Below are 24423 nucleotides of genomic sequence, written 5' to 3' on the forward strand. Positions count from 1 at the left end.
GTGGACTTGTTGGGCCGAAGGGCCTGTTTCCACACTGTAAGTAATCTAATCTAATCTAACCTCTGGATACTTCCTTATGGTTTGGACCTTTTAAGTATTTAAGAATAATGTCAATGCATGAACACTCTAGAAGTCCAGACTATGGTCTGGAGATGTGAATTCAAATTCCACCAGGGCAGCTGCTTTCAATTCAAATTCCATAATTAATTTAGGATTGAAAACCAAGCTTTGGCAATGGTGACCATGAAGTTATGTAAAAATCTACCTTCACTAATGTCCTTGTAGGGAAGGACATCTGGCCCGGCCTATAAGTGCTCTGGTTGTCTCTCATATGCTCTAAAAGGAATTAGGGTGAGACAAATGATGGCCTTATCAGTGAAGCTGACATTGCATGAAAGAATAAAGAAAATAAAAGGTACTAAATAAATGCAAGGTGTAATATACTAATGGATCAGAAGAAAGCTTTTCTATAAAATATTACAATAAATCTATCATTTGATACAAGGATTATTTCCAACTAAATCAGAATATGATAGAAACCTTATGACCTGATAAGGAATCCTGTAGATTAAAAAGTTGTTTTATTTTAAGGGAAAACTTTTATTTAATTAGGATTGCATTTCTTATTACAATTGGCTCAAAAGAAGCTTGCTACCACTTTAGGAGCTCAGGTTGAAAGTTAATTAAGTTTCCATTCAAACCAGAAATTAGAGAGTGATTTTCAGTAAATCTTGTGTTGCTTTAGTATAAAGTTTTCTTTCTGTTTACTTTATTATTAAAATATCTGCATGTTGGTTTTAAGAGTAACAAGAGCATTAACAATTCCAATTGTTTAGAGAGTTCACACTATTTCCCAAACAGGAGGAGAGAATGTAGATTTGGCAAATGTGGCAGTGCCATTTATTGTCTTTAGGAATAATTTGACATACTAACTAAAAATGTGGTATTCAGCTTTGATTAAAGTAAGGATTTAAACAATGTTAATCCATGCTGGAAACATAGCATCATTCCAGGTTTTGTTTTCAAAACCTGTAAGCCTCAGTGTGCAACTTTGCCATGACAAAGGTCAGGGAAGGAATAGTTTGTGGCAGAGAGCAAGAACAAAGATTTTGAGATCCCCAATGCTTAAATTGGATGAAATTAGATTTTATTCAAAAATGAATGTAGCCTGACATCACACAGGCAGTGGAGGGTTTGAGAGACATGCAGGAGAGCACTTTAGCAGAAAGTCTTTAGATTTTCTGTGGAACCTGCCATTGTGTTTTTGGAAGGTGTTGGTCTGGGAGGGATGGGCTGTGCTAGAATGGGAAACTCTGCATGAGTCGGTCAGCACAGGTGCGGATTGGAAGAGGAAGGTGACAATTGTTTGTTACATACAGTTAGGAACTTCAATTTCCTAATCTCGATCCATCCTGACAGTGTATGGCACTACTGGCTACCGATTTGTGTACCCTAAATTACTCCATGTTCCAGCATAACAAGCCATTCAATTGAGTTATGTATAACTGTTGGCTATCTGCAGTAAGACTTCAATCAACCCAAAAGTGAATATTCTTTTAATTCAGTCCCCTCTTGAATCCAATTTGTTTGAAGATTGTACTGGAAAAGATTCCTGTTCTGATTCTATCTTGTGTAAGTCGGAACTACCTCAGTCAGTATTCTACTCCATTATGATGTCATTGTTTATTTTCCCAAAAGTGAGATTTCTGTCTTGCAATCCAGAAATGACTGTTTTCATTTTTATGTTTTGGGGAAAGTATGTGGTTCATAGTCTGCAGGTTCCAATAATAACTCCAGCACTGGAAAATGTTTTCAGTCAGTTTAAGAAAGGATTCTCTAGTCCTTAAAATGCAAAGATTTACCACCCTCGCCATTTTACCTCCTTTTGCTCTCCTCTCCCAAGCCTGGATTAAATGTATTATCCCAGGGAGTCCTCATACATGAATAACACTGAATTTCTAACATAGTTGTTCCTAAATTTGAAGGAACTTTTTTAAGTTTATGGATGGTTAGGTTCATGTTATTTTAAATTTTGTTGTGCTAATTTGTATTAATCAATTGGTAAACACTGTGTCCCAGTTTTGTTTCTGCTGCTCGAGGTTGCTGGAGGGAGGCCAACATTGAGAAGGCAGTCATTAAAAGAATGTTCATTCTAAAATCAATTTCAAATCGTTAATGGCACTAACATAAAAAAATTCATTGGAAAGTGACTGACACAAAATGTTTGATGTTTAAGTAATTCATAGTGTCGTTTAAATCATTTCTTCTGCATTGCATTCCTCTTGCACCTTTATGATTCGTGATTAAGTAATGCAGACAAAACCTCTGCTGAAGACTGTCATCTAAATATAATTTTCGAAAAAAATATTTTGAAAGTCCTTCTACATTTGATACTTCTAACTGACTTTTCAAATTATGAACATAGGAAGAGGCCATTCAGCCCCTTGAGTCAAGAGTGTGGTGCTGGAAAAGCACAGCAGGTCAAACAGCATCTGAGGAGCAGGAAAATCAATGTTTTGGGCAAAAGCTCTTCATCAGGAATGATGGCAGGGAGTCTCAGGGTGGAGAGATAAATGAGAGGGGGGGGCTGGAGGGGAGGTAGTCGAGAGTGCAATAGGTGGATGGAGGTGGGGGTAAAGGTGATAGGTCGGAGGGGAGGGTGGAGCGGATAGTGGGAAGGAAAATTGTCAGATGGGATAGGTCATGAGGGTGGTGCTGAGCTGGAAGGTTGGAACTAGGGTAAGGTAGGGGGAGGGGAAGTGAGGAAACTGGTGAAATCCACACTGATACCATGGGGTTGAAGGGTCCCAAGGCGGAAGATGAGGCATCCTCCAGGCATCGGGTGGTGAGGGACTGGCGATGGAGGAGGCCCTGGACCAGTATGTCCTCAGCACAGTGATAGGGGGAGTTGAAGTGTTCAGCCACGTGGTGGTGGGGCTGGTGTTCTCTGAAGCGCTTTGGGAGTTGGCATCCTGTCTCCCCAGTGTAGAGGAAACTGAATCGGGAGCAACAGATACAGTAAATGACATATGTGGAAATGCAGGTGAAACTTTGGATATGGAAGGCTCCTTTGGGGCCTTGGATGGAGGTGAGGGGGGAGGAGGTTTTGCAATTTATGGGCGGCACGGTGGCAAATGGGCGGCACGGTGGCACAGTGGTTAGCACTGCTGCCTCGCAGCGCCAGAGATCCGGGTTCAATTCCCACCTCAGGCGACTGACTGTGTGGAGTTTGCACGTTCTCCCCGTGTCTGCGTGGGTTTCCTCCGGGTGCTCCGGTTTCCTCCCACAGTCCAAAGATGTGCAGGTCAGGTGAATTGGCCATGCTAAATTGCCCGTAGTGTTGGGTAAGGGGTAAATGTAGGGGTATGGGTGGGTTACGCTTCGGCGGGTCGGTGTGGACTTGTTGGGCCGAATGGCCTGTTTCCACACTGTAAAGTAATCTAAATTCCTGCGATGGCAGGAGAAGGGGGGACCCCTTGTGACTGTTGCACCATTCAATGGTATCATGGCTGATCTGTGGCCCAACTCCAAATTCCTGCATTTGGCCCATCCTCTTAGCTTTTTTTGTTAATCAAAAGGTACAAGCTCTAGTCTGAATTAACAACTAATCTTGCATCCAATACCAATTAAAGAAGAGAGTTCTATACCCTTTGTGTGTAGAAGTGCTTTTTAACTAGCCCAAATTCTCAGACTATGCCCCCTAATTCTAAAAGTCCCATCCAGTGTAATTAGTTTATCATTATCTATCGTGTCCTTTCCTGATAATATCTTGAAGACTTGAATCAGGTCACCGCTTAATCATCTAAATTCTCGAGAATAATCGTCCAACTTGTATAATCTCTCCTCATAACTTAACCCTTGAAATCCAGGTGTCATTCTTGTAACTTACATTGTTCTCTCTCTAAGGCCAATCTACCGTTCCTAAGGTATGGTGCCCTAATCTGCTCACAGTGCTCTAAGTGGGGTATAGCCAGCGTTTCGTATAACAGCAGTCTAACTCCTGCATACTTGTACTCCAGTCCTCTAGATTTCAAGGCCAGCATTCCAGTAGCTTTATTAATTATTTTCAGCACCTGCTTGCGACATTTTAAAGATCTCTGCACTTGAATCTCCAAGTTCCTTTGGACATCCCTGTATTTATCTTCATATCGTCTAGACAGTACCCTGATTTATCATTTTTCAGTCCAATATGGATAACCTCACACTTGATTACATGGAACTCCATCTGCTACAGTTTTGCCCATTCATTTAGTCCATAAATAACCCAGTGTAATTTTATGCTATCATCTACAATATTACCTAGCTTTGTGTCATCAGTGCATTTACAAGTATGACTTTGTAAGCCATTATCCAAGTTATTAATAAATAATGTGAATAATTGAAACCCTAACACAGATACTTGTGGAACACCACTGTCACGTTCTGCCAATTTGAGTATATACCTATTATCCCTACTTTCTGTCATCTGTCACTCCAACAATTTCCTGGCCATGTCAGTAATTTTCCTTCTATTCCATCTTAGTAAACAATCTCTTAACGTGGGACTTTATCAAATATCTTCTGGAAGTCCATATAAACAACACTCCCAGACATTTCCCTGTCTACTACCTTATCACATCTTCAAATATTTCAGTGAAGATCGTCAGGCATGACCTACCTGTCATGAATCCATGCTGGCTCACACTGACTAACTGAAATTTTTCAGGATTCAGTTTTCCTGACCTCGATTATAGACTCCAACAATTTCCCCTCCATAGATATGAGGCTAACTGGTCTACGATTCCATGGTTTTTCTCTTTTTCTCTTCTTAAAAAGAGGAGTGACATATACAATTTTCTAATCCAGAGAGAGGGAGGACTCCTGTATCCAGGGAACTCTGAAAGATTATAGTTAGGGCATCTACATAGTGCTGTCCTATTACCTTTAATACCCTTTTACTTGTGTTAATTTCATTCACTTCCTGTTTGTGATCCACCATTGCTCTCATTGGGACTTCAGGCAATCTATCCTCCTTTACTGTAAATACTGAGGCAAAGTAGTTTCTACTGTTTTCCCATAGTCATTAACTTTATCCCTACTTTCACTCTTACTAATTTTGAATTTCATATCCCTTGCAAGTTTGTGACTTTATAGGATCAGGAGGAGGTCATTCTGAGCCTTGAGATATTTAATTAACATAATAAATCAATCAGTGGAAATGGTGACTCTGGCTATAAATGTACCTGGGAAGTAGGCAGGCAATTAAGTTACTTGGTCTTAGTGAGTGGCTATTTTGATGGTGTTGCATGGGCCTTGTGTCAGGAGATCGGCAGGATGCCATCACATTGTCCTCCTTTCCCTCTCCTCCCATTTCAGCATTCCAAAGAGTTGTTTCCTTTGTGTTACACTGGGCCATCTCTCCTGCCCTGTCTTCTGCTCTTTTTATTACTTTCCAACCCTCCTTCCCTTTTCACTTGTCTAAAACATTAAAGCTACTTCTCTCTCAGCTGCCGTCAGCCCTCTTGAGTATTTCCAGTGCTTTCTGTGGTGTTCTGGCCAATATTTAGCCCTCTGCCAACTTCTGAAGCAGATTATCTCTTTATTATCTGAGTCCTGATAGTGGGGATTGGTGTACACAAGTTGACTGTCACATTTTCTACTTTACCACTATGACTGCACTTTGAAGGTCCTTCAATAGTTGTGCTTCTTTGGGCATCCTGTGGTTTTGAAGGCATTATATAAATGCAAGTTCTTCGCTATTGTCTTTAACTTTTTAATCTCTCATTTCTTCCCCCTTATTACATGAATTCCTTTTAAAAGTTCTTGTATTTATAGCAGCTTCACTGAAAAATGCAACTGAAGCAAGGAAGAATGTTTGGATCCTTAACCCTCTCTCCAACCCCAATCTCGAGTCCAATAACTTGCAGGTGATGGAACCAGCCAAAGGGGCATTCAAGACTATTTCCCATTTGGAGATTTAATATGGAAGCCCTTCAGGTATCTCTCCTTCCTGACATCAAACAAAGAGATGCCTCCATTTGGGTTAAGGTGTATTCTCTGTTCTCTCACTCTTCAGTTCCCAAAACCACCTGATGAAGGAGCGGTGCTCCGAAAGCTAGTGCTTCCAATTAAACCTGTTGGGCTATAACCTGGTGTTGTGTGATTTTTAACAGTCCAACTCCGGCATCTCCAAATCAAAGAACCTTTGTTATGGAACCCTTTCCTTAGAATTGTAGTTTCCCCTTTAGAACACGGAAAGGGACAGTTGATGGTTTTAATTCCATAGGAATTAAATTTGATACAACATTCCAACATTGTAGATCAACTTGTAGATCAGTAATAACCAAAATATTTCTGTAGTAACAAATGTAAGTTTTGCAGTTTAACTTCTGCTTTCAGTTTAAAGTGCTGAGATTTTCTAGGTAAGCTTGGTAAATTGAGTGCATTAGCTGAAGGAGAGGAAGACTTGGAGGATTTGCATTAATCTGTGAATTTGTTTGATTTCAGTGTCGCTGCTTGTCTTTTTTAATTTCCACTCTGCAGCTTCTTGTTCTTCTCTCTCACCCAGCCTTAGTTTTGCTGTTCTCTCTGTCCTTTTTCTTTCTCTCCCTGTTTAAGTTGAGGATGTGTTTTGCTGGGCAGTGCTGGAGCTTCAGCACAAACTGGAATGTCATGTCCAACCCTGAACACCACCGTTTAGGAGGGGTGTGGGACATCATACAGCACACATGGGCAGTTTGCTTAAACGACCCTACAAATACGGGGTTATAGTTATTTGGAGAGATTTGAGAAGCTTGTTTTCACTTTGCAGGAGAGAAACCTAAAAGGAGATTTGATGAAGGTGTTTGAAGTTGTGAAGGGTTTTAATGAAGTGAATAGTGAGAGAGGAGAAGCTGTATCCAGGGTCAGTAGCCAAAAGGACACAGATTAAAGACCAGAGATGATGTCAGAGAAATATATTTTTATAGCATGAATGGTTGGGATTTGGAATGCACTGCTGGTAAGTTTAATGGATACAGATTCAACTGTAGCTTTTTGAAAGAAATTGGATAAATATTGAAGAGGAAGAAATTACAAGTATAGGAAGAAAAGGATAAGGCGTGGAACAACTCTAGATTCCTTTGGAAAGAGCTCCCAGTGATTCAATGATGTGAATGACCCCCTCTTAGAGTAAGAGGTGACTTGATTGAACCATATGAGATCCTTGGGGGGGTCTTAACAGAGTGGATAGGAAAAGGATATTCCCTCTTATGGGGGAAGCCAGAACCACGTGTCACTGGTTAAAAATATTGTCACACATTTAAAACAGGGATGAGGCAAAATTCTTTCTCTCATGGGATCATGAATCTTTGGAGCTCTGTTCCTGAAAAGGTGATGGGAGGGAATCTTTGAATCTTTTTAAGACAGAGCTTTGTAGATTCTTGGGAAGGAAAGGATTCTTGGTGTGAATTTGGATTTGAGAATACAGTCAGATCAGCCATTACCTTATTAAATGGGGGGGAACAGGTTAGAGGGGCTGAATTGCCTACTCTGGCTTGTTCTCAATGGCATCTTTCTGTCTGAGACTATGCCAGTCCACAGCAGTTACCTTTATGGTCCTGACATTCACCTTTCCTATGACATCTTTCATTCCCATTGCTAGCTTTCACACTTTGTAACCATTCACTCCCTTTGTGAAGATGATGGCAGCTTCACCCTCACGGTTTCCTCCTTCTTCGTTATGCTGTTCTTGGGTTAAAGCTTATGAAACAGTTTGATTGAGTAAATGTAGAGAAGGTGCTTCCACTTGTGGCGGAAGGGGTCATAAGTATTCACTCACAGTAAGAAACCTAGCCAGTGAATAGTGAATACTCTGTCATAGTAAACCAAGATGAATAACATCAACACGTTTGAAAGGAAGGTTGATAAGTGCAGAAGGCAGAAAGTAATAAAAACATGTGTTGATAAGGGTGGATGGTGTAAAGTGAGGGGTCTATGTATCAACGTTCGGCTGAATGGCCTATTTCAGTAACTTCAGTGTAATGCCTGCAGCATTATACCTCAGGCTTGCATCTGGAAGGAGAGGGATACGCGTTTGCTTTATTATTGATCCCTTGTTGGGTGCCCCAGAATATGTAGCTTTACAACATTGATGCCGCCAAGGTCATACTGCAGTGCCATTTATACTGCACTCATTCTGCTATTAACTCAGCAATATATAAATACAGTCCAAGTCATCCTTGTGGCAACACAACGTTTACTCAACATGCTGCTTTCCTCTCTGATCTTTGCACGCTTGTGGATGGGAACAGAGGGAGTCTTTATAGAACAAGGTTTACACAGTAATTGCAGTTGTCGATGTGAAAAAGCTTTGATCTGGCCTCATTTCACCCGTTTTAAAACCCAGTAGGTTGAACAATCTTCTCTTATTTTTTAGCAAATATGATTTTAAGAAAACCCATTTTGGAGAAGCAGATTTGCTTTTACTTTAGGAAACCTGCAGAATTACTACAGGCACAGGTTCTGTTGGAAACTGATTACGTTCATGTAATTGGAAGTGAGCCTTGACTCAAGTCAGTTTGTCGTTGTATTTATTGCATCATCATTACTTAATCAATTGGTTGTTGAGATTCTTTTTAGGAGCTCTCTTGAGATTCATTATTAAATCCATGGCTTATTCAGTTGCAAATTACAGTTTAAATAGGCCAATAGAGATATTCCTAATTGATACAAAACAGGTACCCGAGTGCGAAAAGCAGCAAAAATTAAAAGTAATGTTGTTTTAAAAAATTATTCTGCTGCTTTATTTCCATTTCTATCTGTAACATAACTTTTATTAACTATTAATGAATAAAAACTGCTTCTCTTCCATTGATACTTTTGGTCTTAAACCAGAAATCTCCGTTGCCATTTTTGGGTATTGGCAAGTAGAACTGTTTACAACAATTTATGATGAGGCTATGAGGCCTTGAGACCTGGTAACATGCCAGGGTATTCCTGCAATCCAGTCCAGAGGGAGCGCAGAAGATGGGATATGACTTTGACATTGCAGCAGTTTCTGCAGAGTGTTGTTGAATGTGGAGTCTCTGCCATCTCTAGGACACCGCAGTAAGACAGGCTGTGACCAGCAGAGGAGCATTTGCTTGTTGCTGGAGTGACTGACCAATGGAGATACTGAAGCCATTATCTGAGAGACATGGGGCCCTTCTAAGGACAGGGTAGCTTAAAGACATTTCTATTTTCAATAGGACATCTCTCACTTGTTTCACCTTCTTTGGACAAGTGGGCATGAGAACCAACCCTGTTGATTAAAAGACATATCCCACTTTTTTTAAACTAAGAAATACCTTGGTTTAAAATTCAGATTCTAATACTCAAATCCTGCAAGTGAAACTAAAGTACTGAAGATGCTGGAAATCTGAAACAAATGCAGAAAATGCTGGAGAAACTCATCTACTGTGGAGAGGGAAGTAGAGTTAACATTTCATGATGTTGCCAGATAAATTGAGTTCTCCAACATTTTGTCTCAACTCTTGCCCTTTATCTCTGTAACAGCTTCCTGCCCTACAGCTATTGGATATCTTTGCATCGCACTGTCTCTGGCCATTGTTGTGACGATGTTCAGGGAATTAAGGAACTTGCTTTCAACTTGGGAAGGCAGTGGCATAGTGTTAATGTCTATTGCACTTTCCTGCTTTTTAATTGCTCCAATATTACTGTCCATTCAGCAGCCTGGGTGAGAAGCTCTGGAATTCCCTTTCTAAACCTCTCTGTCCTTCAGGATAATACTTCTGTGCAAGAACTTGGGAAGTGTAGGCACAGTACAAATGGAAGTTGTTGCTGTGGGTGAGTTCACCCTGAACTTGCCAATTTTGGTTGGGTTAGCAACAAATGTCAGTATTTACCCTGGGAATGACAGGCATCTGAGTTTATTTTCACTTCCCTTTGCACCATGACCATATCAGTTCAGTGCATCGCTCATTACTCTGTTCGTTTTGGAAGTGGGATCACCCTTAAGATTTTTTATTGCTCAAAAATGAGAAACAGACCAAACTGATTGTGTTTACATAGCTTGTTTTGGAAATGTAGAGGAATAACTAGATGTTATGATTATCTCTGTTGGATCAGAGTGTTTCAATTGTTTGTTAAAGTCGGTTTTTTAATGTGGTGACAAGTGGTTTAAATTAAAATGAGGCTTTGAAGGAACCTGGTATGCTTTAAAATGGAAGATGAAAGTTGTCATGCTGGGTTTTGTTCTTTACGAGATTGCCCAGCACATCCGTCACATCTGGTAGTTGTAAACTTCTTTTAAGTATGGAAAAATGTTAATAGTTTCAAAATGTGTTTTTTTTATTGGTTTATGTACTAGTTGACACCTAAGATTGAGGTTTTGATGCAGAGTGCATGCTACATCTCTGATGCAATCTGTAACTGTGATGACAACACTCCTTCAGCTATAATTATCTCCAGTCCAGGGCCTGGGCTAGGCTGGGCTGAGGTGGGATGAGCTGGACTGGGTAAGGTAGGCTGGGTTGGGCTGGACCGGATAGGGTAGACTGGGATAGGGTGAGTGGGGTAGGCTGGGCTGGGTGGGGTGGGGTGGGATGGGCTAGGCTGAAAAGGGCTGGGTAGGGTATGCTGGGTTGGGGTCGGCTGAGCTGGGGTAGGCTGGGGTGGACTGGTCTGAGGGGGTAGGTTGGGTGGGTAAGGGTGGGGTGGGGTAGGTTGAGCTGGGTGGGATGGGCTAGGCTGGAAAGGGCTGCGTAGGTATGCTGGGGTGGGGTGGTCTGGGATGGGATGGGCTAGGCTGGGCTGGGCTGGCAAGGTTTTGTGAGCACTGTGTCAGTGAGGTGGAGGGATTAGAATGGGGAGTGGAGTCCAGACTCCCCTCCATTTGATGTGCTTGCCCCACTGGAGGTCAACAGAGTGTTCACAGCTGGAACTTCGGCCTGAATTTGTTGGAATATCTGGGACAAGCCATGTACCATCTGACACAAAAGAAAGGAATGTTATCACTGAGCCAAAGACTTGATCTGCCTATTATTATAAGGGGATGAGTGCAATAATTAAAAAAAATTAATGGGATGTGAGTGTTGCTGGCTAGGCCCAGTGTTTATTGCCTATCGCTCAGTGCCTGAGGGCAGTTAACAGTCAGCCACATTGCTGTGGGTCTGGAGTCACGTGTAGTCCAGACCAGGTAAGGATGGCAGATTCCCTTCATTAAAGGACATCAATTGCTTGCTATTAGGCCAGGTTTTTATTGAATTCAAATATCACCGTCTGCCATTGTCTCCAGAACATTAGTCTGGGCCACAGGATTACTAGTCTAATGAACACACTGCCATCACTTTCCCTTAATAAGAAGCAAGTTCCTTAATTCCCTAAACTGCTCAACAACTGAGGCCGGGAAATCTGTCTCCAATGAAACTACTCTCTGACCGGTGAGGGGGCAGACGGGGGAAAAGTGTTTGGTCGTGATGGTGATAATGCCCATTTTACAGTCAGTCTTATGTGGACAATGACATGCCAACCACACACATACCTGCACCCCTATGCATTGAAATCTATGTCCATTCCACCCAAAACGCCAGATTTTAAAAATCAACACCAAATTGGGAAGAAAACCTGGAAAGATCCCCCGCCTGATTCCGAGCCCAAGAAATCACTCCATTTCTGATCATTCCTTGCAGTCCTTACCGTGTTATATGAGGTGATCTGTGTCCCAGTTAGAAACAAGTCTAACTCTTATTTTGAGGAATTCAGTAAACCTGAGGGCCAACACATGAGCTGCTGCCCGTCTCAGAGGCTTTAGCCTATCACTAGCCTTTGACCTGTAGCTGTCAATGCTACTGAACATTCAATCTATACCCAGTGTGATCAGAACTAGGAAGCAATGATAATTATCCTCCAAACCATCATCCAGCTTGTTCTATGTTGTGTATGATTCATTAAATAATTCATTCAAGGGGGTTCAACTGGAAAAGGAAACAGGAGATGGAAGTAGTTGACCAATCGTGGGTTGTCTTGGTGATTCCCTGCAATATTTTGTTTTCAGGTTTATTACACGTGTGGAGCCGTTGTTGATTCTGAAGCTCAAGGTATTATCCTCTCACCTGGCTTTCCCACAAGTTATGTTCCAGGCACTCACTGTTTGTGGCAGTTTTTCATCCCGGCTGATGTGCGTCTTGTTTTGGAAGTTTTTGATTTCGATGTGTTTGAAAGTCTGCACAATGCTCAATCAGCTCCTGCGATGATAAGTGGAAAGAGATCTGTTTCTGGGCCATCAGAGAAAGGGGGAACTGTCCAGACTCGAGAGTCCAACAACTTGTATCATCATGCAAAGGAGTCTGTTCAAGGTGGAAGAAAAAATATGTTGTTTAATGAGACAAATGTGTCTAATTCAAAAAGCTTTGAAGGAGACTACTCTGCCCAATCCCGTAAAGCTAAAGACAAACAAGTAGTGGCACAGGAAGAGTCTGCAATGTTAGAAATGGTTAAGATGCCACCTTCAAAACAGGAATTTTCAATCACAGACTCTTGGCTTGGCGATTTGAATAAGAATGATTCTGAAGAGTCAAATTTGAGTTATCCACTAACTGGTTTTGCCAATTACCAAGACATGAATGGAGACCCACAATCTGACAGCAAACGGGTCCAACAAGGCGGAACGAGGCTTGAAATTGATCAGCGTGAGATACAACAAGTTAACAGTTTGACTGAGGTCACAGTGATCCCTGTGACAAAAGTGACACCCCTCGTCCCTCCAGAGATCTGTCCAAATGATGTTTTATACATTTCTGACTTGATCACATTCTCTGCCCGATTTTGTGGAGCCAATAGCCCAGTCAACAAGACTTTGACATTTGGTTCTTCCCTGGAGATGGTGGAGGTGGTGGTGGAACTGATCACCACCACAGACAAGGGCCGTGGCTTCATACTACTCTACCAGTTTAAAACTGGTGCAGACCCTGATCTTCAGGCTGTGATAAAGCACAGGGACCAAGACAATATGATTCATTTCCTGGTCATTGCTGGCATTGCTATCTTATCTGCAGTTCTTCTGATTGCACTTTGTCATACCTGGAGGTAAGTTTAAACTCTATTAACTTCTCTCTGGTTTCTCAAAACTTTAAGCAAAATCTGTTCTAGAAACTAATTTTTGTGCTAAAGCTTTGAACAACTGTCATTGTTTGAGGGAGATGTATTTCAGGATCCAGCATCGAAATGGAGTTTGATTTAGAATAATAGGAAGTGCTGTATTTTGGAAAGCAAATCAGGGTAGGAATTATACACTGGATGGTAAGGTCCTGGGGAGTGTTGCTGAACAAAGAGACCTTGGAGTGCAGGTTCATAGCTCCTTGAAAGTGGAGTCACAGGTAGATAGGATAGTGAAGGAGGCATTTGGTATGCTTTCCTTTATTGGTCAGAGTATTGAGTACAGGAGTTGGGAGGTCATGTTGTAGCTGTACAGGACAATGGTTAGGCAACTTTTGGAATATAGCAATTCTGGTGTCCTTCCTATCAGAAGGATGTTGTGAAACTTGAAAGGGTTCCGAAAATTTTTACTAGGATGTTGCCAGGGTTGGAGGATTTGAGCTACAGGGGGAGGCTGAATTGGTTTGGACTGTTTTCCTTGGAGCGTCGGAGGCTGAGGGGTGACCTTTTATAACTGTTTATAAAATCATGAGGAGCATGGATAGGGTAAATAGACAAGGTCTTTTCCCTGGGGTTGGGGGAGTCTAGAACTAAAGGGCATAGGTTTAGGGTGAGGAAAAAATTTAAAAGGGACCTAAGGGGCAACCTTTTCACACAGAGGGTGGTACGTGTATGGAATGAGCTGCCAGAGGAAGTGGTGGAGACTGGTCCAATTACAACATTTAAAAGGCATCTGGATGGGTATGAGAATAGGAAGGGTTTAGAGGGATATGGGCCAAATACCTGGCAAATGGGATACAGAGTCACAGAGTCATATCTGGTCAGTATGGACGAGTTTGACCGAAGGGTCTGTTTCCATGTTGTACATCTCTATGACTTGTTTCCAATGTACATTTCTTAATCAAATAAAACTTCTTCATTTGAGAATACAAAGTGCAAATGAAGTATTATTGAATTGTAGTCACTGTGGGAGTAGAGGAACCTCAGCAGCTGATTTGAGTACAGCAAGCTTCAACTTGTGATACTGATGAGTTAATCTGCATTAGTGATATTGGTTGAATAGTTAACTTCTGACAGTGACATGGGATATTTTATATTTACCTGAAAGGGCTTAGATGAGTCAGGTCGAGCACCCCTTTCCCTTTACAACTGATGTGAGGAACCAATTGCATTTTCCCAGTAAAATGAACAGTGTGGAACACAACTACAGTTTAAGGTTACTTTGAATGACCATCATCATATCCCTTTTTGTTATGTTAATTTCTTGGCATGGATATGAACAAAGATATATGTACGATAAGAATAACTTAAAGTATTACACTTCTAATTGTTGATGGTAATTGGGCCGACATGGGAATCTTTATTGAAACTATCTTAACTGAATCTGGCTTTGATAAATTTACACTGTCAATGCCTATTAAGTTTCAAAATAAAACACACCATTGGTTTTCTTCTTTGGTATCTATGCTTAAGGTCTGTTGGCACTCCTATTGTACATTAAGAAATCATTTAGGAAGAAGCAAGCCTGTGCACTGTTGAATGATGATGGGACTTGGGTTTCAGGCCATCTTCATTCAGTGAGATCTTCCCATAGATCATCAAAAAGATGAATCGATAAGACATAGGAACAGAAATCGACCATTTGCCCCATTGAGGACATGACTGATCTGATAATCCTCAACTCATTTTCATGCCTTTTCTCCAAAACCCCTGATTCCCTTACAGATTAAAAATCTGTCCATCTCGCCTTGAATGTATTTAGCCCTCTATAGTAAAGAATTTCACAGATTCATAACCCTCTGAGAGAAGAAAAGCCTCCTCATCTCTGTCTTAAATGTGCAACCCTCTATTCTGAGATTATGCCCTCTGGTCCTGGACCTTTCACAAGGGGAAGTAACTTTTCTGTACCTAACCTGCAAAGTCTTTTAAGGATCTTGTATGATTCAATAAGATCACCTCTTGTTCTTCTGAACACCCAGTCCAGACCCTACCTACTCACTCAATCTAGGGTAAATAGTTTATCTGTTAACTGGAGTTTCTCTGTTTCTCTCACCTTGTGTCATTGATTACTCCTGTCCCAGAGACTCTACTATCTCCACGCTTTGGAAGTGCCCTCTGGAATCCTGTGTGATGTGTGTTCTAAGGCCTCTCTGCTATTACTTGTGGAACGTGTTGAGCCTGGATTGGATCCTATCTTCCTTTCCCCTCCCCTGAGGAGACAGAACAGTGATCCTCCCATCAGGATACATCACCTATTGGCCAGAGTCCGATTAGCTACACCTCAATGGATGGGATTTCTGAGGGCACTCTTTGAGCCGATTTATGCATTGGATTGCCAGATGGCTGATTGAAAGATCCCCTGTAGAAATTCTGACCCCTCCAGATGTTTTTCTGCTGGCTGTTTCTGTGGTTTTGGAGTCAGCCCGGGTGTTATATTGAAAACAGGTCCCAGCCCAACCTTAACACAAGAATTTCACATCAGATGTACTGATTGGATCACAAGGCAATTTCCTGCCAGGAGCAGTATGTCTAGACCTGGAACTCAATCGTATAACTTCTCTAGTCAGTATTTGCCTCCAGCATCCTGAAAAATTAGGCTTTCAGCAAAGGTTAACCGACTCCAGATGGAATAATCTCACAAGCTTTGACTTGTGACCGCTTTGACTGACATTTAGATTCCTGATCATTTTTCCTCTCTCTCTGTCTCCTGTGCCTTCCCCACTCAAAACAATATTGCTGCATCACGATTGTACTTCAATTAATTGTTAAATGTTTAAATCTGATTTTTAAAAATAGTTACAAATTGCACAATAATTATCTGCTCTAATTAGTCAGTTGTAGTTCTCAGATATTATGATTAAAATGGTCTCTGAACATAAAATGGAAGTTAAAATCTTGCCTGGGTCAGCAATGTTTCTTGTCTTTTGTCTGTAGATTAGGAACTGGAAGAGGCCAGTCAGCTGCTGCAGTCGGTTTTGCTGTCCAGTGGCTGATTATCATAAGCTCGTGACATTTGAAATGTAAAAGATTTATTGCAGAGAAGGAGGCCATTCAGTCCTTAATAGCTATGCTGGAAATACTGATCTAGATTAATCTCCTTCTCCACCCCTTGGTCAATAGCTCTCAATGGATTACAGCATCTCAATTGAAGAATTGACTGACTGTTTCCAGATTTTGGAATTTTCATTGAATTTTGTGGAGGGTTTCTCTCTACACTATTGCCTTGAGCTTGCCCAGTTTATTCCACTTGCCATAATCGGAAAACCCATTGCTGCCTGGATATCCCTGGCACAGGCACTAGACTTGGGCTGTTATACCCTCAGTGAAGTTTTCGCAGTCTGGGGCTGCCCTGCACATTTCCAGACATTCACCCTGGGCACTCTCTCACTCACTCACAATATCTTCCCTTGCTCGCTCTTGCCAACTTCACTGTATCCCTCACACACCACAGACACACACACAGATGGGTGGACACTCCCAACCCAGTATGGCCTCTGCGCTTACTGAGTTCAGACACCTCACCATCTTTTGCCCAACTGCAGCAGCACTAACACCTGTCCACCACTTCCTCTTCCCTCAGTGCCCCCCTTCCTACCAGTTCCAATACTGATACCTTAGCGGCTACATTCTCAACATTAGAGTCAGGTGTACTTGCCAGTGAGCACATCGCTGCCATGTCTCTGCACCTGGTCAAGCTACTGGCACGGGAAGGATTGTTGGAGACCAAGCAGAGGGAGGACCCCTTGGTGTTGGCACTCAGGGACTTGCTCAAATGTACTGGAACAGTGGGCATGTTTGTAAGGGCACTGAGCAACTACCACAGAGAAATTGGTGTTTGCTTTGCCAGCAGGGACCTGGAGATCCAGGTGGTACACAGAGAGTTGACCTCTTCCAGAGAATTGCCAGGGTAGATCATGCTGCCAGTAGTGTACAGGGTAGAGGACCCACTGCCTTGGACAGCTAAGCATCTAGCTGCCTCCATGGGAAGATTGGCAGCTGGCAGGAAGAGTCAGCCCAGTTTGTTCACCAACATGGAACGATCGGCCATGAGGCTCAGTATCTGAGGAGCAGATGTATTACCTCTGTGTTGGGAATAAGGAGTGTACAATGGAGCTGTGAGCACACCAGCAGTGGATGGAGGAAGTGATTTGTTCTGTGCGGGATGGGTCTTCGAGTTTGAGCTATGTGAGGCAATTCGTAGGGCTTCAGCATTACACAGCCCCCACACACTGAAGCTCAAATGCACTTCTGTGCAGCGCTGCTCATTCAGGGCCTGGGGAGCTTCTATCCCAAGTGCTTCCTAAACATGATGCAACATTTTGAAGGCAGTGTATTCCCAAAATTCCTCTCCACACCTTTTTATAAACCTTCCATCAATTACTAACACCTTGCTACACACTCTTCAAGAAGTACTTTGAGCTGACCTGTTCACACATGTTATGACACACCTCTAGTGCAGGTGGGACTCAAACTCTTCTGGCCCAGAGGCAGGTACAGTACCACTGCACCCCAAGAGCCCCAAGTGACTCAATATCCCTGGTTACCAACACTACTGATTTCCAGTGATGATCCTCCCTCTTTGTTTTCCCTGTCTCCCCCATTATTTGTTTTTGTTTTTTCTCTGTTTTGTTTTCCTTCCCTTTCCTAACAATTCCTTTTATAAATTCCCTAAAATCTGAACTCAAAGCAATCCTTAAGCTTTTGTGTTTTGAGATAATCCACCTATGTAATCTCTTGAAGTTAAACCTAGGAGCCTTGGTAACATTCTGGTCATTCTGTATTGCAACCTCCCATGGCCGAGCTGTCTAAGCTGTGGTTTCTGATGATCTGTACATCATGTCTAGCCAGGGCTTTGTACAATAGCAGCAAAACTTGCTTCCTTTTATAATTAAAGGACTTGAATATAAAGTTAACATTCAGTTAGTCTCCTTGTTTTTGTACCTGATGACAGGTAATTTAGTAAATATACCCCTAAATAATCACGCTGCTGCTTTTCATCATTTGAGAGAGATTCTAGTTTCTAGATCCAAAATAGAAGATGTTATTTCACTATGTCTACTGCAGTCTTGTACATTCAATTAGTCTTTTCATTTCTCTTTATAATTCTATACTCTGCTTTAAACTAGTTCCTGTGCCACTGATCATTGTGTCATTAGAAAAGATTTCTATTGTCTTGTATTAATAGATATAGTGGATAATTAAGGCCCCAGGACAATCCTTGTGGGACCACTTTCCCCTTCTGTCCATTCGAATACAGTTGGTAATAATGTAAACACGACTCAGCTATTCCCGTGTAGGTTTGGGAAGTCTTTTGTCTCACATGATTCAGAGGAATACTTTGATCAGTTGTGCATCTTACTGCTCAGCTCCCTCCAGACATCTCTCTGGTCAAATCTGAAACACCTGGAATGATCCCAGTTGGTGAGTAAACAAAGCCCAGTTTTGTGCTAGTTGGCTGTTTAATTAGAGTTGGTAAAATTCCTACAGCACCCTAAATTAGACCTGTCCTAGAAACCTCATCCTTATTTCGGAGGTTAAACAATTCCCACTGGATCAGTCCACACGTGTGTACAAAGTGGTTACCGCTGCCCCCTACAGAATGACTGACTGACCAGGAGACCCACCTGCTCATGTGCCTGCCATCTTGAACATCAGAAAATATTATAGTCTAATCATCACCTTCAGTGGCCAACAAGTCCCAGCATAGATCTTGAATCTGGAATTTCAGGCCCAGAGGTAAGGGTCCCTCTACCCCCTGTGCCACAAGGCTGCCTCCTCCCTGTGTCTGTACATGGGGATTCCTCACAGAAGACTCTGCCCTACTTAGTCTGTTCCTTTCCCCTGTTTTAAGAGATCACATTGCTTTGGCCTCTGGATGGAGTGTCAGAATTATGAATCACAATGGGAGAGAACATGCAAATTCTGGGGACTGAGTCACCGAGCCAGTATAGAGATGATGGGCCAGAGCAATTTTGGGTTAGTATATGGCTTGACAATATTTTTGGCTTAATAAGGTGTAATTTGTCTTTTGTTTCAACTTTCCTTCATTAAAAAAGAGGTGCCAAGTGGTTGTCATCTCAAAACCAAGAAAGTAAGCAGCTAGTGAGGCATTGCGCTTTTTTAAGTTGGAACAATAGAAGTTGCCTGAATGGGAGATTGATCCCACCCACAGACCTAGGTTTTTTAGTTTTAGCTCTCAGCAGTTGCTGGGGTCTTGAAGCTAGATCTGGAAATTCCTATTCTTCTCTCTGTTATAGCTAAAAGCTGGGGTCCTCTTCCTGCTGCTGGAATTGCATGTTAGACAATCTATTTTACTGAATTTCCCTTTGCCAAGGGTGTGTTTATGGCATGTTACTATATTGGAACCATTAGCTAATCATAGTCTATATATATTAATTTGTTAAGTATGCCAATAGTTACAGTTAAGCCAATTCTTTTTATTTTGTCTGTATTTTAACTGGTGTAAAAATAGTGTTGCGCTTAATGTTAAGTAGTTTGACCAACTGAATTGCATCTGGAATACAATGCCTTATACCTTAAAATGAGAAAACGTTGGGGTCTATACTATTTTCTTAATATACTTTGAGGGAGTTTGGTCTGATCTATAACAATGAGACTGACTAGAATGACTAGTTTGATTTTTTTTTCCTGCCCATCTTCCTCTTAAATTAAACTGTGAGAATGAAAGACTTAGATTATTCTTTCAGAGCCCTACAGCATTCCGAAAACACTTCACAGCCAATAAATATTTCTAACTTGTGATTGCTGTTGTAACATAGGAAGTACAACATGGTCCCAGAAACAGCCCAATGTGATAATGACGAGATCATCTGCTTTACATGATGCTAACTGAGGAATGAATAGTGGCCAAGAGATCAGGGAGAAAACACCACCTCCTATTTGGAATAATGCCATGGGAGTATTGTACATCTTCTTGGGACGGTAGACTTGGTTTAATTTCTCTGACAGACATCATTCCCTCAGTACTGCATTAGGGTGAGTTTGGAAACTGCTGTCGAAGATGCCTTGGTGAGTTGCTGAGGTGCATCTTGTAGGTAGTACACACTGCTGCTATCAAATAGTGTTGGAAGGAGTGAATATTGAAGATGGTTTTGATGATCAGAACAACTGCTTTGTTCTGGATTGTGACATGCGTCTCAAATGTTGTTGGAGCAGCACTCATCCAGGCAGGTATTCCATCAGATTCCTGACTTGTGCATCATATTGGAGATAAGTTACTTGCTGCAGTACTCCTCGCTACCAATGTTCTGTAAGCCGCAACTTGACCTCCCAACTCCTGTACTTAATACTCTGACCGATAAAGGAAAGCATACCAAATGCCTCCTTCACTATCCTATCTACCTGCAATTCCACTTTCAAGGAGCTATGAACCTGCACTCCAAGGTCTCTTTGTTCAGCAACACTCCCTAGGACCTTACCATTAAGTGTATAAGTCCTGCTAAGATTTGCTTTCTCAAAATGCAGCACCTCTCATTTATCTGAATTAAACTCCATCTGTCACTTCTCAGCCCATTGGCCCATCTGATCAAGATCCTGTTGTAATCTGAGGTAACCTTCTTCGCTAGACCACTGTTGGAATATTGCATGCAATTCTGGTCTCCTTCCTATTGGAAAGATGTTGTGAAACTTGAAAGGGTTCAGAAAAGGATGTTTCCAGGGTTGGAGGATTTGAGCTATAGGGAAAGGCTGAACAGGCTGGGGCTGTTTTCACTGGAGTGTCGGAGGCTGAGGGGTGACCTTATAGAGGTTTAGAAAATTGAGGGGCATGGATAGGATAAATAGGTCTTTTCCCTGGGATGAGGGAGTCCAGAACTAGGGGGCATAGGTTTAGGGTGAGAGGGGAAAGATATAAAAGGGACCTAAGGGGCAACTTTTTCACGCAGAGGGTGGTACGTTTATGGAATGAGCTGCCAGAGGATGTGGTGGAGGCAGGTACAATTGCAACATTTAAAAGACATTTAGATGGGTATATGAATAGGAAGGGTTTGGAGGATATGGGCCAGGTGATAGCAGGTGGGACTAGATTGGGTTGGGATTTCTGTTCAGCATGGACCATAGGATCTGTTTCCGTGCAGTACATCTCTATAACTCTACTGACCTTTCCTTTGTAGACACAGTATTTATACAGCTGGTCCAGTTCAGTTTCTGCTCAGTGGAATCCCTATGATGTTGGTAGTGGAGTGTTCAGTGAGGGTTCTCAAATGGTGCTGAACGTTATGCAATTATTGGTGAACATCCACAGTTCTGACATTATGATGGAGGAAAGGTCATTAATGAAGCAGCTGATGATGGTTGGGCCTATGACACTATCCTGAAGAACTCCTGCAGAGATGTCCTGGAGCTGATGACTGACCACCAACAACCACAACCATTTTCCGATGTGCCTAATTCAACTCTACTTTTAATGGGGTTCTGCATGACACCTAACTGAACCCTTTCATAACCATAAGAAAACTGCTAAGAGCCTTCTCTTACCTAGAGGAAGGATTTCCCCCCACCACCCATGTCTCTCATTGCCTGACTAGCCTGGAGCTACATTGCCATTCTCTCCCAGTCACTGGGTGGAAATCCCTGAGATTCCCCCTCTAACAGATCTGTGGACTCCATGTGGACCACATAGTTCAATAAGGCAGCTCACCACCACCACCTAGAGGACTGTTGAGCAACATGCAGCCACTCTGAGGGTCTGTGTTCAGCATGCCCATGTTGTTCCTCGCATTCACTTCCAGTTCCAGAAGTCACTGCTGCATATGGACCTCAGAGGTGCTTTCAGAAGAAAAAATATTAGAGGGAATGTACCAGTAGAGGATGGGCAATAGATGTTGGCCTTGTCGGCAATGCCTTCATCCTATAAAGAAATAAAATGTAGAGTACTTCAGTGTTTTTGAACAATAACACTCTTTCTTTGATCCAAGCGTTAATAGGGTTTCTGGGTGAAATATAATTTTATTGGATGCTTGTGCCCTCTTATCTGTCATTGAAGTTTTGTATCTAGCATGGGAGCTCCATCTCCAAATGCATTAGTCTCTGTGTATTTGTGTGGACCAATGTTTATGGTTCAACTAATATCACTGAAGCTGATTGTTATCTGGTTATTGTTGTATTGTTCCTTATGAGAGCTTGCAGTATTCACAATAGATGCAATGTTTCCTAAACCACTTTAAAAAAAGCAAAAAAAAGTCACTTATTGGCGTAGCATGCCCAAACGTTCTTTTGAGAATGTAAATGGTACCATACAAAGGCAAGTCTTCCTTTGGTGTAGAATGAGTACAGTACTGTGAGCAGAGATTGGTTTCCCATTGTGAAAGAAAGGTGCTCCTTCATGGAATTACAGTGAACAAGGCAGTGATTAAATTCAGCACAAGAGCTTTTGTTATGGGTCATTGCTTGACTGGAACTGTTTGTTGCTGGGATAATAATGCAGTAGGAGGAGCCCACAGGGGCTAATTGTGTTATTCAAGGGATAATGAAGCAGCACTTGTGATGCATTTTAAAAACTCAAATCAATTTGTCATGTTCTATGAGAGAGACCTCCCACACACTTCTCCAATTCAGATTGCTTTGCAATACTTCGTATCAAGTTTAACACCAAGGAAGAAATGGCAGATAGCTGAGCAGTTTATCCAATGACTGAAATGTCTGGCCCCGTCCTCATGTGAACATTTAGTTGATTTTCAGTTGGGCAGCAGTGCACATGAGACCGTTAAAATGCAGAGGAAACCTCTCCGATGTCCTTGCTTTTGATCCAGCCTGTCACCCAGCTGCAAATGAACAAATATTGGATAAGAACAAGGACAAGGACAAGTTCCATGATCCAAAATACCACCAACATGATCTCAGTCTGGTCCTCTACCAATAAGAGCCAGTTGGGCAAAGAATTAAAAGGAGAAGAAATGGAATCCCTGATCTCCAGAAACATTGAACGCCTTTGGGAATGTATGGAAAACAGACCACCAATGGCAGTGGGTCGATGGACAGATGGTTTACGCAACTGCAGTTCCCCAAAGAGATTTCCTCACATTCCCAATCTGTGGGTGTGCCACAGAGCTCTCTGTACAGTGATGGGAAAGTCTGCAGGACTACAGTTCATTGTAGTCACACAAGCAAACTTCCCGGCTCTCTGAGCAATGTCCAGTACACCATTTGCAGTGGTGTTGGGGCAGGAATGTGCGGCAACTCTACATTTGTGAGTCTGTTCTGCTGTTCATAAAACCATAAAGTGTAGGAACAGAAGTAAGGCATCTGACCCATCAAATCTGCTCCACCAAAGATTTGATGAGTTTAAGACTAATCTGATCATCCTCAACTCCACTTTTCTGCCTTATTATCCTCAATTTCCTTACCGATTTAAAAATCAGTCTATCTCAGCCTTGAATATTTTTAATAACCCAGCCTCAATAGCCCTCATTCCTTCTCATCTCTATCTTAAATGTACAGCCCCTCATTCTGAGGTGATACCCTCTGGTCCTAGATATTTTCACAAGGGAAGTCAGCTTTCCACATCTACCCTGTCAAATCCCTTAAGAATTTACTATGCTTCAATAAGGTCACCTCCAGAGTAAGGATGGGAGTGAAGAGGTCATCCTCAGGCTGATCACAGAGGGACGGAATCAGTGAGGTTAATCCACACAGCATTTTTAAAATCTGCCTCCCCATCACTGCCCTCTGCTGGCTGGCCACCAAGTTGCCTTTTCCACTGACCAGTTAATGTCAGGAATTCTCTGTGGAATAATCTGCAGCCCTAGGAACTCTGAGTCAGAGGGACGTTGCATGTTCTGTGAACAAAGCTGGGTCCATTAACATCTTCCACCCCCATCTTTTTTTAATTTGTCATGGGGTGTCAGCGTCACTGGGCCAGGCTAGTATTTTTGTCCATCCCTTTTGTTCATGGGTCAGTTAGCAGTCAACTGCTGTTGGTCTCTTGTAGGCCAGACCAGGTAAGGATGGTAGATTTCCTTCCCTAACGATCACTAGTGAACCAGATGGGTGTTTAAGATAATCAGCACTGTTCTCATGGTCATCATTCAGTTAGCAGCAGGTTTCCAGACTTGGTATTGTTCGCCTCTGTTATTATGGTCTTATGAAAAAGATCAATAGGCAGGAAGAACTAAATTGACTCCATGTGTGCTTTAAACTTTCTCCATTTCTAATCCTGGGCTATGAACAGTTCTAACCTGTTGGTATCATTACCACGTGCTGCTCCAATGGCATTGACTGGCCATCTGCTCATTTGGCGAAAGCCAAATTTTCCCGAAAGAACCCCAGGTTTTTGCTGAGTCTGTCATTTGT

The 24423-nt window shown here is 42.1% G+C and overlaps 1 protein-coding gene across 2 annotated transcripts in view; it reads left to right on the forward strand.

Annotated features, from left to right (window-relative positions):
* si:dkey-112e17.1 overlaps window positions 1-24423 on the forward strand; it is a 74145-nt gene that overhangs the window by 6417 nt on the left and 43305 nt on the right. For both annotated transcript variants that reach the window (XM_043715442.1, XM_043715441.1), the window contains exon 2: window positions 12014-13044. In XM_043715442.1, coding sequence (XP_043571377.1) covers window positions 12014-13044 — 1031 coding nt within the window. The remainder of the gene's footprint in view (window positions 1-12013; window positions 13045-24423) is intronic.

Source organism: Chiloscyllium plagiosum, chromosome 25 (assembly GCF_004010195.1).
Source record: "Chiloscyllium plagiosum isolate BGI_BamShark_2017 chromosome 25, ASM401019v2, whole genome shotgun sequence".
Lineage (NCBI taxonomy): Eukaryota > Metazoa > Chordata > Chondrichthyes > Orectolobiformes > Hemiscylliidae > Chiloscyllium > Chiloscyllium plagiosum.